This window comes from Pinus tabuliformis, chromosome X, assembly GCF_031772625.1.
Source record: "Pinus tabuliformis cultivar Carrire ecotype Pingquan chromosome X, CPIR1, whole genome shotgun sequence".
Classification (NCBI taxonomy): Eukaryota; Viridiplantae; Streptophyta; class Pinopsida; order Pinales; family Pinaceae; genus Pinus; species Pinus tabuliformis.
This window is the reverse complement of record NC_142308.1, coordinates 680,281,770-680,297,972: the sequence shown is the minus strand read 5'-3', so window position 1 is coordinate 680,297,972 and position 16,203 is coordinate 680,281,770. Positions and strand designations below refer to the sequence as shown.

Sequence of the window (16,203 nt, the reverse complement as noted above, 5' to 3'; positions counted from 1 at the left end):
CTTGAAGAAAAAGGATGAGGTATTCTTATGGTTCTGTTCTTACAAAGCTTTGGTCGAAAATCAAACATGGAAGAAGATCAAAATATTGAGAACTGATAATGGAACTGAATATGAATCAAAAGAGTTCAATGACTATTGTAGAGAAGCTGGCATTAAGAGGGAGACTACTATCGCATATACTCCTGAGAAAAATGGTGTTGTTGAAAGGAAGAACCATTATATTATAGAAGCTACTCGTGCCATGCTTCATGATCAAAGCTTTCTGAAGTTCTTATGGCTGAAGTTGCCAACACTGTTGTGTACATTCAAAATAGATGCCCTCATCAAGTGTTGGACTCCAAAACTCCCAAAGAAGTTTCCATCGTTAAGAACCTTGATGTTTCTCACTTTAGAATTTTTGGTAGTCCCGTATATTTTCATGTGCCGAAAGAAAAGAGAAGCAAATTGGATGTTTCTTGGAAGAAAGAAACATTTGTGGGCTACAGTGAAACTTGTAAGGCATATAGAATCTATGTGCTTGGTCAAAGAGAAGTGGAGATAAGTCATGATGTCACCTTCGATGAAGACGCTGCTTTTGAGAAGATTAGTAACCTTCCTATTCCAAGGAAGGACAAAGAAGCAGATTCAGGAAAACGGGGAGAACCACAGGATGAGCCGATGCCCTATGTTGAAGGACCATTGGATCCCATTGATCCACCTTCTCATGAGTCCTCGAAAAGGAGACCCTCATGGCTTATGGAAACTCTCAAAGATGCCGAGAGACATGTTGCTCCAAGGGGGACATTTCGTGAAAGTAAGAAGCTGAATAGGTACCAAGGGTACTTAATTGCCATGAGCACCATTGTTCAATTTGAGCTTCGCACATTCGAAGAAGTTGTGAAGCACCAAGTTTGGAAGGATGTTATGAACAAAGAGTATGAGTCGATTATGAAGAATGACGTTTGGGATGTGGTCCCTAGACCCAAGGACAAATCCATTGTCACCTCGAAATGGCTCTATAAGATCAAGCATGGATTTGATGGAAGTGCTGAAAAGTTCAAGGCTAGATTTGTTGCTTGAGGCTTCTCTCAAAAGGAAGTTGTGGACTATGATGAGATATTTGCACTTGTTGCCTGATCTACCACCATTCGTTTGATTATAGCCCTTGCTGCCTCGCAAGGATGGAATCTACATCAGATGGATGTCAAGACCGCCTTCTTACATGGTTTAATTAAGGAGGAAGTCTATGTAGAACAACCCGAGGGGTTCAAAGTTCAAGATTGCCAGACACATGTATGCAGGTTGAAGAAAGCCCTCTATGGGTTGAAGCAAGCTCCCCGAGCTTGGTATGAGAGGATCAACAACTATTTGATGAAGTTGGGATTTATAAGAAGTGAAGCTGATCCAAACCTTTACTTTAAAGGTTGAGAATGATGGACCTCTCATCTTGGTACTTTATGTGGACGATATCTTTCTGACAGGTGCAGACCCTCTTATTCATCAATGTAAGAGGGAGTTGGCTTCCGAGTTTGAAATGAAGGACCTAGCACTGATGCATTATTTCCTAGGGTTGGAGGTCTGGCAAAAGCCAGGTGAGATTTTCCTTTATCAAGGAAAATACATTGTGAAGCTACTTGAAAGATTTGGGATGGTGGACTAGAAGTTCGTGACTACTCCGATGGAACTTAACTTCAAGAAGTTATGCGGAAGTGCTGCTGGGCCTGATTTAGAAAATCGTTGTGAGTATTGTCAACTCATGGGGGCCCTGATGTACTTAGTAAACTCCCTTCCGGACATATGTTTTGCTGTGAATACATTGAGTCAGTTTATGGTCGAGCCTCATCACATACACTGGATTGTTGCCAAGAATCTCTTGAGATATCTTCGGGTTACAATCATCTATGGACTGAGATACACTGCCGGGAATGTGAGGCTCCATGGTTATTTTGATGTTGACTGGGCTGGCAGTGTGGTGGATCGTAAGAGCACATCTGGATGTTGCTTCTCTCTAGGTTTTGCTTTGATATCCTGGATGAGCAGGAAGCAAAAGTCAGTTGCTTTGAGCACCGCTGAGGCTGAATACATTGTTGCTAGTATGGCCTCATGTGAAGCTGTTTCGTTGAGGAAACTCTTTAGTGAGCTATTTGGACATGTGCTGGATACCACTGTGATCTATTGCGACAACCAAAGTGGGATTCGTCTTTTTGAGAATCCCATGTTTCATGACCGCTCCAAGCATATTGATATCAGGTACCACTTTATCTGGGATATGGTACAACGGGGAGCAATAAGGCTCCGTCATATTGGGACTGATGATCAAGTTGCAGATATTCTTACAAAGCCCTTAGGGAAGGTCAAATTCTTAACCTTTATGAATGACTTGGAGTCGTGGAGAGACTCTCTTATGAGCGTCTCGTTTGATTTGGATATTGAGCTCTGGGAGATCCAGGGGGCTTGGGGTACTTCTTGGAGCGATGAGCGACCATAGGGTGAGTGGTTCACCTTCTCCTAGTGGTGCGTGATATACAGGGCGAGTGGTTCACCTTCCCCTGTGATACCCCATGTTGATATATGCATAGGATGAGTGGTTCACCTTCTCCTATGGCATATGAGCAAGATGAGTGGTTCACCTTCTCCTACTGATACATCCTACCCATGTAGTCTGGGACTCATGGGAAGTACCTCTCATCTGGCCAATGAGTAGGGAAATGAGGATAGGGACCAAGTACTACCGATGCACGAATCGTTTACCAACGTACTCCCTATGCTAGGATGTTTGATATTGATTTGGGATCAATGGAGACTGACTTTGGGTCAATGGAGAGTAGTATGGTACACTCTCAATTATTGGAGACTGACTTCGGTCAGTGGAGAATGGTATGATACATTCTCGATCATTTCTTCTTCATTATTTCTTCATGGTTCAGCAGATTAGAGCAGGGATGACAGGGATGGTATAGATTGTTAGATGGTTTGGCAGGTGGAGTTCTTCCTAGTTGAGAGGGAGTGTTAAATTTGGCAACTAGGGCCAAACTCCACCTTGGACAGCTCATATGATGCAACTGATATTTTTATTGGATTCCTCTTTTCGAGAGGTGTAGGATTGATCTAAATATCATCTCATTCTGAAATGTACAAATGAAATTATGAATTTATTTTGTTTATGGACAAATTGTCAAGGTCGGTCAGCAATCTAATGTAGGCTCAAAAGCCCAAAAGACACGTCTATTCATCCTCAACATTGCATATAAATAGGAGCCTCTTCCTCATTTTCTCACACATCTCTCTCTCCTCATCTGATTGAGTATGAATTTTTGGGCAGCCTCTCTCTCCACACGTGCGAGGAAGAAGACTGTAATTTTCTGTTTGGACGTTGACCGAATTGCAGGAGTATTTGACCAGCGTTGACCGGGCAGCGGTTGACTTGATTTGACACATTTTTCTTGTGGATATTTCCATTCGGGCAGGACACATTTCTAGGCACATAAATTGAGGCAATCCGAGCTGTTTGACCACCATTGACTGCAGGAGGATTTGACCGCAGGTTTGATGCTGCATTGACCAAGTTTGACTGAGTTTTTCAGGACTGTTTTGGGCTGATTCAGATGACTGTTGGAGGCCGAATTGACTGGGTTTGACCGAGCTGTTTTGGAGGATAAATTCTGCCCTGTTGACCAGCGTTGACTTTCTGGTTAGGGCTTCCTGTGGCTGCTGTTTGTCTGGACAGATTTGACTTTGATTGTGCAAGTGAACTTTGCATATTGTACTGTCTCTCTCTGCTGAACTTTTGAAGAATAATTAGAAGACTTGATCAAATGGTTTCCCCACATTGGGGTTTTTCCCTGGCTTCTGCCAAATATTGCGTACTCTTGTCTTGGCTTGTCTTCTATTGTTTTTATTTATGTTCTATCTGCATTCACTGCCATGTTAATGTGATTGCTAATCTGGAAATTGATATTGGGCTAATAAGAAAATTGAAGTAAATTGCTCTCAAGCATAGAACATACCATTGTTAACTAAAATTAACAAGCTTTCTATTCCAACAGTCTATCTCTCCATTTACGGAATCTGGAAGATTTCAGGTGCTAAGCGCTGATACCATGATGATTTCTAACACCATGGTTCAGAGATTCTGCACTGCACTCTGTATACTGTTTCTACAGGAAACTAAAAGAGTCTGAATTAAGTGCTGCCCAAAACAGCAATCTGTAATTACACTAGAATCTATTAAGACATACAGTTATTGAATATAACGATAACTCATTTAGGTCATTGTGAACACCTGCTATACTATTCATTAATGCTGGTAACAGAAAATCTGCTACAGGAAGAAAACAATAATCTGTTTCTTTTTTCTTCCAAAAAAATAACAAAAACTCCTTATACAGATCAGGATCCTCACCCGTCTCGTATAGACTATAAGATGGGTTGCCTATGGTTACAAAAAGTAGGATTCTTGTCCTAGTGAGAATTTCAAGATTGTGTGGGTGGCTATAGGATAGGATTCTTGTCCTAGTGGTTACTTCCCCATTAAGGTTTTATTCTCGAACAGTGAAAGCCTGAAAACTTAGAAGAAATCTGAAAATATTTTATGTGCTTTAAACATTCATCATCGAGGGCTGGTATTTATTAGCTTGTAGTTGTATTATTTTAATTTTCTCACATTTAAAAGTTCATTAAGAAAAGGCATACTAATGGGGCTTTCATCAGTCAACCTCACGATTGTGCGGGTGGCTATATAATAGGATTCTTATCCTAGTGGTTGCTCTCTCATCTAATATCTCAGCAAGGTTTTATTCTCTAACAATGAAAGCCTGAAAACCTCTTTGGTATTGCAGATTGATCCAGATTGCATTGCAGATGTTGTTCATGGAGAATTAAATGGGGACAACTTGACAGGTAACACAGAGTCAGATGAAGATAATAGTGCTTTTATACATGAAGACATACATACAGGAAACTATGCTGTTTCACCAAGGGATTTAGCAAAACGTTTGAACGAGGTTCGAGAATCAAGGCTACATGAACGCATCATAGAGCTTGAGGCCGAGCTTGAAGCTACTAAAATCAAATTGCGGGCATTTGAATCAGGGTACAAGCAATCAAAAGGGCTTAATCAGGACATCCGATCCTTTATTTCAGGCATTTACTTAGCTCATCTGTAATGTTTGTATTATTTCTTTTCTGTCTGATTCAAAGAAAACATCTGTATTGTAGGTTTGTAGTAAAATCATAAATTCTAGGTTGACCTGGGAAAATATTTGGTTGACTGTAGGTTTATATTGAGAGTAATCTTCCTAATGAATCCTTTTGAGACAGCATGTAATATTTTTGTTCTCTTAAATTGTATTTAAGTATGCATGTACGATCTCACTCTCTCTCACTCTCTCTCTCTCTCTCTCGATCTGTACAGGTTCTGAGGTACCTGCTAGGAGACCTAATTGTTTAGAAAATCGAAGTGATCATTCAGCAGGCATGAGGAGTTCCTTGAAGGCATCTTCCAACATCCCAGTTAATCAGAAAGAATTTTGTCATCTTATCAGTAAAGAACTATCAGAAGGTTCAGGTTTTCAAGCTGTGGACCTCAATGGGGTTTGCAGTAAAGCTGAAGAGAATCAGAGCACTGATGACAGAGAATCCAAAGACAATCAAAATATGCCTCTCTTTTTAACCCTTTCAGGTGATGCTCTTTCTGCATACAATGAAGCATATGAAGAATTTATGAAAGTGCCATCAGAAAAAGAGGTGACTATGCTTGACTCTGCTGAGATTAAGGATGTTCCACCTACTAAGCAGTCGATTGTAGTTGACAATCAAACCCCCAAATACCTTTTTTTGGATGATTCACTTGAAAGCAACGACACACAAACTTTCCATTGCTACAAGGAGGATGACCTACAGCAGAAAGATGGTAAGTGTATTTCACACCCTGATCCATTTCTGTTGCTGTCTGCAAATTGTTGGAATATGATGGGTTCTCATCGACAGTGTGCCCAAGGAAGCTGTAGTTCAAGTGATATTCACAGTTTGACATCTCCAAATCATTTGGAGCTCGGTTCAGAGGGGATTGGCTTGAAGAATCCTGATTTTCCTGATTATGTTCTTGAAGACACTTCTGGAAGCACACCTTGTTCTATTAAATTTGTTGATACTAGTTTGACACAAAGTAATTGCAATCATGACAAATCTTTGGGCATGAATATAGATCTGGAACCTGCAAACCTCATGGTAAATAAGGGTACTTTATGTAGGAAGGATGGATTGCTGATTAATACCACAGCACGCACTGTAGACAAGTGTGGATTACAAATGCCTCCTGTAAACCTGATTCACACTGGAGGGAAAAAACAGTTATTTTCTGTTGTGGGTGAATTGCCTGAAGTGAGCACATCTGTGCTTGATAAAATAAGATCCTGGGATACCGTTTCTATGGAGGGAGCATCAGAATTTGACACACATAAAACTTTGTGCCGTGAAGCAGGCCATAGCAAGATGCCTGATTCTGAACCACATTTATTTCACCAGTCAAACACCGCATCTGATGACTCTGACTATGTCTCCGAGGTTGATGATCAGTTAGGCAAGTTATTAATAGAGCGCATTATTGAGAAGAAAAGACAAGGTTCTCCTATAATTGAGAAAGCAGAAAGTATATTTGCGTTATTGGAGAAAAATGATCATAATTTTTACTAATTCAGATTACATTTGAGCATGCTGATTGCAAGATTATAAATTATAGGATGCAGTTGATTCTTTTTCAGGTAGAGTCTCTTTTGTGAAAGAGGCCACATGTCACGACTCAGAAGAGAAACGAGTGACACGCGTGCCTACCCATTATAGTACCTTATCTGAGACTTAGTGTCATGGGTGTGATGCTGCACTTCCTTGATCACTTAACTCTGTGATATACTACAGAGTCGAATTTGCCAGATGTGAGCTGAATAAAAGCATGTGGATCAGGAGATAGATAAAATTTCAGTCTGCAAGCTATCAGTTGGAGGCTGAACTTTGGTCATGGATGCCTTACACGAAGTTCATGTGTTAATGAAGATTTTGCTGCTGGAGGGAACTATAGAAACATTTTTGGTGCCAGTTTTTTTGAATATAAGCTAAACCACTTGAGGTCTCGTCTTTGTAAAATGGTTTATGTAATAGGAAGAATATCATATATTTTGAATGAAGTTACTATTGTCATACGATCTTCTTTGTTGTGGCTTGAGAGGTCATAAGGTATCATAAGGTAGTGATTATTTTTCCATTCTCAAGACACCGTCTCTGTAAAGTGATTTTTTAATAAATGTTGTCTATTTTGTGTTGAGAAATCCAAAGTGTGGCAGTTAATCGATTTCTCTTATTATGACATTATCTTGTGATGTTTTGATTATTATTATTAGTGTGATGTTTTGATTATTATTATTAGTGCTTTCAAATTATCTTTTCTTATCATCAAGACTGATGTCAAGCAACAAATAGAAGAGCACAAAATGTAGGCACGCTACCAAGGCAAAACCCCACTCTAGGGGAAAACTCGGTCAAAATTCTTCTTTCAGTAGATTCAAGATGAGACGACCAAGACCCTCACAACTTAGACCCAACACTTCCTCCATCAAGTCAACCTTGCATCAGCTTAGCAGTAGCTTATAATTCAATGCTATGTTGCAGGAAATGTGGGGCAGAAGGGTGTTTCCGTACGGAAATGGGTACGAAACGCTGAAACGTGTTTGGTACGGCCCCGAAACGTGTTTCAGGGCCGTACGGCCCACGTTTCAGCATTTACTTGTTTTTTATTTATTTATTTATTTATTTTATTTGTTTTCTAATCTATTCTTACGTTAGCCTAGTGACTTCTAGTTGCTTCTAGATGCTTGTCTAAAGTTATAAAAGTGAACTTTTGCCCTAGTGTTGATATGCAGTTCATGGTAATGTTAAGTTCTTAAAGTAAAAGTGATATTCTCCTTTATTTTTCAGTTTCATCCTTTTAACTTAAATTTTTAACATTACCATGAAATGACTCAGGATGTTTGAGAGTGGTTTTGCCCTCATTGGATTTCATATGGAGAAAGTAGAATTTTAGATCTCACTCAAAATCCAGCAGACTTATCTGTTTTTCAGGATTTCAGGATTGGAGGGATTGCAATGTTTCCATTGGATTTTATCATGTACTAGGGTATGGAACTTGTATTTAATCAAGAGAACCAAGCCCTCTATGCAGGGGAGACTCCCAATAATCAAGAGAATATAGGGTACTAGGGTATGAAACTTGTATTTAATCAAGAGCATTAAGGTCGTTCGACTATGTAGGAGGAGACTCCCAATCAAGCACGAGACAAGAAATTAGAAATTTCTCGTGGCTGATTTTGGATATTTCTATTTTCATTATGTGATTATTCATGAGTAAATGTGATGCAAATTTAGATACTTATAGTTTATGCATTGACAATTGACAGTTTTATCATAATGTAATAAATTAGAATGTATCATATATGCTTTATGATTGCACATATTTCTTAAATTTCCTAATATATAAATATATAAATATATATATAGATATATATATATATATTCGCGTTTCCCTGTTTCCAAAATTTGGGGAGGTTGCGTTTTGTATCGCTTCCCGTTTTGGAAACTCGTACCCATTTCCCTGTTTCGTGCAACCTTGATTCAATGTCTTCCTTGCACCAATGAAATGCTTTGTTCCTTCAATAGGATTTTGTTTCGATCTGAGGCAACATTCTTATCATACTTTGATGCAATACGAACTGTGGCCCTCCTTCATTATGATCGAACTGTATCCCTTCATCAAAGAGTACACAGACTTTGATACTGTGGTACACCGAGACTGTGGTAACACTGAAACTTGCCCACTGTTATAACACCGAAATGTAGGCACTGTGATAGTACCGAAACTTAGCCACTGTGATTTCCGAACCTGTCTGCAACTAACCTGAGCTCTCTCGCTGTAACAATACCAAAATATATCCACTGTGATAACACCGAAATGTGTCTCTGTGATTTGCGAGTTCATCTCTATAATTAACTGGAACTTCTGTGGTAGTACCAAAATTTATCTCTGAAATTTCTGCAAGTTATTGTTCTGTTATAGTTGAGTGAAGTTTACCTTTATATAGTTGTTTCCACATTGAAATGAACAGACATGAGCACTTTGAACAATTGTGTCTTCATAAGGTTAGGCTAGGCCGACTTGAGTTCATGAAGAGAAGTATCTTTAGGCCGACTAGATGAGGACACAGATTTAATTCTGATTTATTTGACAAGAAGGAGATTTTGATGAAGGAGTCTTTGACCAAACAAACTTTGAATTTTGACTCAAGTAAACAATCCTAAAGCCTACAATGGAGGCTTGACCTATGACAATTGACCCAAGCGTGAAACCCATGCTTTAACAAGTCAATTCAATTTAATAATAAAATTCTTTTTACTTTCTTTTGACAAATATATTACATTTTGACTCATGTACAATCTATGAAGACCGAATTTAGTTACATTCTTTGACACTCCCTTTTAATTAGGGAGGTATTCATATTTACATATAACCATAGAGGTACATCGAAGATCTCAAAACATGTCATATATGAAGAAGTTTAAGTATCGCAATGCCACGGACTAGATTCTTGACTAGGGAAATCTATCCAAGTGAGGCTAAGATGGACTAAATCATTCAACCTCTTTAGGTACCATTAGACTTATTTTCTAACCATCAACCCAGGGCTCTAGGTGTGTATCCGAGGTCAGAGCTCTATGACCAACATCTCCCTCCCAACTTCGGGACCTAGACATCAACACAAAGTGCTAGCCACATGTCCTCCCAGGCAATGCTTCACTCACAAAGCCTCAACACTCCTTGATTCAATAGAAGGACAACAAATCTCCCCCGATCAAACTGATCGGTAACCAACATGCTATCAAAACTTCGAGAGATTTACCTGTACAAACACAACCCAAATCAATAATATATTTTCACATGTTCATAAACAAACACAAACCTCTGGGGTCTTTCAAACAACTTGATGTTGCTTCTCAACACAATAGGACTATCAATCGAATCTTTGACAGAAGATTCCTCAATCATACACTTTCCTTTCCTACTTCACATGCAACAACATATCCTTCAAAATGCATTCTCCAATCAAAACTATGTTATGCCCTCCCTCTTAACCAGGGAGATTTCTTCTATCCAGGCTCCCTTTAATCTCAAGGGGATCTCTTCTATCCAGGCTCCCTCTTAACTCAAGGAGTTCAACTTCTTATTATTGGAGAGCTTTCATGGCTTCCATCCTTATTATCAGAGTCATTCGTATATCATGCTTATCACATCAACTTTACTTACAATCATCTTCACCATCTTGAAGATGATGTACCTGCACAACTTAGATAGCAAGTACAACCAAAACTATAGAAGCATGAAGTTAGCCATATCAAAATATTATAATAACGGAAGCATTAGACTTTACAAACATAATCAACAAGAGACTATATTTAAACCCTAAATCACATCAACAACTCAAAATATTAAACTCATCTAGGGTTTCAATATTCTTTCAATGATATGACAAGTTTTTTCATATAGAAAACCCTAGAAACAATTCAAACAAGTAATATGTCTAACAACTATCATAATTCATATGTTAGACTCACTAGGATTTCATACATATCCTAGATTTCATACATGAGCTTCAACAATCAAGACCGATCACAACTTAATCAACAACATAACTAGCTTCTACTAGGGTTTGATGTACACCCTAGATTTCTCATTTACACAATCTCAACAATCACTATATAGATTCATAGATTTCAGATTGTCATATCACACATACTAGAGAATTTAAGTACTTGTAGGGTTTAGCTGCAAAACCATAGATTTCCCAAGCAACATCATCGTAGAATATCAAACTCAGACAAGGGCTTAGATTAAACCCTAAGACTTATGACCATCAATAATTAGGTCAACACACATCTAGGAATTCATTATCATGCATAAGCATATCATATGCCAGACAACATTAATACATTAGGCATATACTGACCTAGCCTAGGCTGGGGATTCAACCAAATGGACACATACCTAGGGTTTCATTCCTTGGACTTTAAATTCATAATAAGGGTTTTGCTTATAAACCCAACCAAACCCTAAAGATCTAGGGTTTCATAACATAGCAGAGCAAACCCTACTATACCAAAACTTCAAAGGTTTGGGATCTTAGATAGCATCATTCAACATTAGCAAGTTAGGGTTTTCATGATCATACCAAAAACCCCAAACATGACATCATCAATATATCAAACATAACAACAATTTCTTTAGACTCCATCAATAACCCTAAGTAGGTTAGGGTTTCATTCATTTATCATTAGCACCCTTAAGTTAGGGTTTTCCAGAGAACCTTTCTAGGGTTCTTATACAAACAATCAAAGATATCTATCAAAAGATGAATCACTCAAAATAATCTTTATGATTCAAGACAACTAGACATAACGATCTTAGTAATATAACACAAATTTAAAAAATAAGATATGCATACTTTTAAGAGAATTTTGTCAGGTGCATAGTCTAAGACATATCTAGAGATGTTCCTTCACAAACTTTATAAATTCCTTGAAGTGTTCTCCGTGTATTCATCCATGATCTTTTATACTTGTAATATATACTTTCAAACAAAACATGTGATACCAAGAACATGATTTAATTTCTCAAATTAGATTTTCTATGTAATCATGGAGGATGGAATCCTATGATATTTTAGTATGTTATTTATGGAGTACAATTTTTATCCTAGACTAGCTATAAACAAGGATTTTAGCTATAAACAAGGATTTTATGAGCAAATTAAGATTAGATATTTTGAAAATTTAAAAGATTATGAACATATGTACCTTTAGTTTACATCTAATTTCATTAGACTTGTTGCAAGTGCATTCTATTAAGTGACAATACTTACTTGATTTCCTTGAGCTGGTACTTTGTACTTGGACTATCAATTCAGATCTAGAATTTTCATGGGACAGACTTCAAATTCCTTTAATAGTATTCAAATGAATGTTTTAGTTCTTAGATTAAACTCATAACATAGCTCATAATTTTAGACCAGACATTATATATGTAGTTTGGAGGAGGGTGAGGGAAGGGCCAAGGTGACAGAGGGGAAGGGTGCAGGGGCTGTGGTATTTTGTAATTGTTTTTATTTTATTTTTTATTTTTTAAATTGTTTTTTATTTTTTATTTTTTTTAATTGTTTATTTTTATTTTTATTTTATATATATATTTTAATTTTAATTTAAGTATTTTTTTTTTTTTGTTTGTTTTGAAATTTTATTTTATTTTTATTTTTTAAATTTAAATATTTTTATGTTAATTTTTAAATTGGTTTTTTTAATTGTTTTGATTTTTTTGTTTTGTTTTTATTTTCTTTATTTTTTGATAATAATTTAACATTTTTAAAGTGATGTTCGTTTGTTTTTTTTGTTTTTTGTTTTAACTTAAAAATGGTCTTTTTAAATTTTTATTTATTTTTCTTGATGATGATGATGCTGGTTAATGTCCACTGAGATTAAACCCTACGGGACCTAAACTTTGATTTAAGAAACGAATTATTTCTATGACCATCTTATATATATATATATATATATATGTTTATTTAAATTTTTCAAATTTACAAATTAATTTTGATTTTCTTTTTACATTTTTTTTTTTTTTTTTTTACCAATGGAATTTAATTTATTTTTGTCATGAATCGTCCACTTGCCACCGTCAGTTGGGCCTCGAGGTCGGCGGCTTTTTTTTTTTGAAGTTTCTAATTTTTTTTTTAATGTTATATTTTATTTTTGTTTTTTTATTTGGTTTTTATTTTATTTCTCTTTTTTTTTTTTAATTTATTTTATATGGTATGGTTAATTTTTTTACATTTTATAGTTTTTTGTCATTGCTATATATTTTTTATATTTGATTTTTTTTGTCATGTTTTTTTTTTTCCTTCAATATTTGAATTTTTGTTTTCTTCTGATTTTTTGTGTTTTTTTTTCTTGCCTTTGTTTTTTTCAATATTGGAATTTTTGTATTTGTATATATTTGATTTTTTTTGTCATGTTTTTTTATTACTTTTATTTTTTAATTTTTTTTTTCAATATTTGAATTTTTGTTTTCTTATGTATCTTGCGCGCGCACACACATACATGTATAAATTTTTTTGTAGGATATGTGTCGATGCTTTTTTTCTTGGAAAGAAAAATCGTAATTTTCATTATCAAGAAAATTACATGTTGTAAATGCCCTTGGCATATGCAGTAAGTTGACCATGGTCAACAGTAAAATGTTTGCAGAAACTGAATCAAAATTTACAAAAATCCCCTGCTCGGGTGTACTGGTAGAAGTTCATTACATAAATATTTACATATCCATAAAGTTGTATATATATATATATATATATATATATATATATATATATAACAAAAAATCATTGTAACTAGGGCCCGTCTGCCCTCTACAAAACTTGGTCTATATACAATCTATGGTAGTATTGATAAATCCATGCCTGAGTGTTCTCTCTGATCAACCATTCTTCTCGAGGATGATTGATTTGTTGTCTTTTTCGATAACCTGTCTGCGACTGCATTATGTTCCCTGTATATATGAGTGCAAGAAACAAAATCAAATTGTGATTTTATAAATAAGACATCATCCAAAATTGTTTTGAGTGAGAAGCATGGCATGTAGAAGTGCAGTTGAACCAGTCTATGACCATCTTAGAGTCCCAAAATATTTGTAAGTCTCTGTAGTTTTTGGAAGTAGCAAAGTGTAACAGATGGCGAAGGGTCATGAGTTCCGCAAAATTTTTAGTGCCATTTCCTAGCCCCAGACTAATATAGAAAGAATGTGATTCGGATGTGTGAAAGATGATGCCTCCACTGCACCCCTGATCTTGGGCTGCGCCATCAAAATATGCCCAGGGTATCCTTCTATCAATGACTTCAGGGGTAATGTGCCTTGTCCGGGTAATCTGTGACTCCTCCGGGATCTCAAAAAAACTCATACATATCTTTGGGATGATCAGAGCCCAAATAATTTGTTTTCCCTGAAAAATATTGTTGTTCTTGCATATCCAGATGTACCAAGACACGATCAACGACATTGTTCCACCAGTTATTCCAGGCCATATTCATATCCTCCCCTGACCAAGTATGTGCTATCTTAAGGATCTGTAGGATTTGTGCCCAGACATTCTGAGTTGTCGGACAAGAGAGGAAGAGATGATTGGTAGATTCCTCCTCATTTTTGTAGAGGACACACCAAGTTGGTCCAGGAAAGCCTGCTTCCTAAGATTAGTTTCAGTCGGGATTTTGTCCTCAATAATGTTCCACATTAGTAATCGGGTACGAGGAGGGCCCTGAAGCTTCCAGATGTTCCACCACCAGTTCTTTAATACTTCAGGTTTGTGTCTTGCATGAATTGTTATGTAGCCCTCCTTTGGGGAATATTTCCCATTCTGTGCTAGTCCCCATAGCAGTTCATCCGGCTCATCCCTTAATCTAACATGTGATTCAGTTAAGGCTCTCAGGTATGTCCCCCACTCCAAGTGCCATCTATCAGGGATGTCTAGAGTTGTCCCTGATAACCAGGCTTGCTGATATACTATAGTGTTTTGGGGGTCTCCTATATGAGCTATAGAGTAGATATATTTTTGTTTCAGATTGTCTATCAGGGCCTGTGGTAGTAGATGTGAGTTCCCACATCCAATCCATGGATCTATGCCTATACGGGCTTCCTCTCCATTGCCAATCCTCCAAGTGAGTCCCTTTCTAATAGTGTGGAGGGTATTCAACACTGCCCTCCAGATGACCGAGATGCTCTTTCTGTTCCAGGTTGGTAGTCTTAACCAATCCAACAATGGTGTCGGCCAGATATATTTGTAGGTGATCACTTCAGTCCACAGGCTTCTTTGTTTTAGGAGTAACCAGCCCAGTTTCGCTGCTAGAGCCTGGGCGAAGGCAGATAAATTTTTTAACCCCCACCCACCCCACTTTTTGGGGATAGCTATGCTGCTCCATTTGACCCAAGCATATAGCTTCCCCTCTTTATTTCCTTTCCATAAGAAGTTGCAGCATATTCTCTGAATCCTTTGTATAATTCCTTGTGGAATCTAGGTCAGGGACATCCAATAAACCAGTGTGGCTTCGAGGACAGATTTAATAAGCATCAATCTTCCTGCCCTGGATAGTAACCTGTGGCTCCATAGATTTAGTCTTCTTTCTATCCTTGTGATCAACCAAGTCCAGTCTGCTATTTTGTATCCATCTGGTTTTATCTTAAATCCCAGGTACTTCAACCCATCCTTGAGGGCCTGAATTTGAAAGGGGAAGTTTTGGAGAGCAAGATTGGATTCCTGTTGAGTACATCTTGACAGGGTTATGGTGGATTTAACTTGGTTAAAATCCATCCCAGTGGCCGAGCTGAAAAGCCTCAGTATCCCTGTGAAGGTAATTATGTCTTGTATGCCTCCATCCAAAAAAATGAGGATGTCATCAACAAAGAGGAGGTGAGACAGTGAGCATTGGTATGTTATCCTTAGTCCCTTGAGGTTCCCTTCATTCTTCTCTGAGGCAATCCTTTTGTTGAGGCCTTCCATAACCAAGAGGAAGAGTAGGGGGGAAAGGGACATCCTTGTCTGAGTCCCCTCTCGGCCCGGAAGGTGTGGGAGGCCGATCCATTGATTAATATAGCAAAGGAGACCGAAGTAATACAACACATGACCCTGTTGGAAACACTGAGAGGGGGGGTGAATTTGTATTTTTTTTTTTGTTCTAGTGATTGCCAAAAGCATAAATAGATATGTATATGTATACACAGAACAAAGAAATCAACAGTTGGAATAAATGCTTTTATTAAAAACTCAAGACAATGCAATGAAATAAATACAATATAAGTATAAATCTGATTGTGAATAGTTGCCAAGCTCCAACTTGGACTTCAGTGAGGCTCCAACCTCCAGAGCATGAACTTTGTTTTGCAGTGGTTCTGCACTTAGGAGCACCTACCCCCAATAAATTCAGTCCTGTTCAATTTTGAGGCTCCAACCTCTTGGGCTCCAACCCAACTTTGGTATACATTGGTATGTTGCTGCACTCTATTCCGCTTCTGCTGCCCCTTTTGCCTCTACTGCTCCCACTATCTCATACTCAGGTTATTCAACACAACAACAACAGCAACAG

The 16,203-nt window shown here is 37.4% G+C and overlaps 1 protein-coding gene across 1 annotated transcript in view; it reads left to right on the top strand.

Annotated features, from left to right (window-relative positions):
* Positions 1 to 7,301, top strand: part of LOC149141810 (uncharacterized) — an 86,583-nt gene extending 79,282 nt beyond the window's left edge. The window contains exons 4-5 of the mRNA XM_089446380.1: positions 4,818 to 5,121; positions 5,393 to 7,301. Coding sequence (XP_089302506.1) covers positions 4,818 to 5,121; positions 5,393 to 6,672 — 1,584 coding nt within the window. The 3' untranslated portion in view covers positions 6,673 to 7,301. The remainder of the gene's footprint in view (positions 1 to 4,817; positions 5,122 to 5,392) is intronic.
* Positions 7,302 to 16,203: the final 8,902 nt, after the last annotated feature.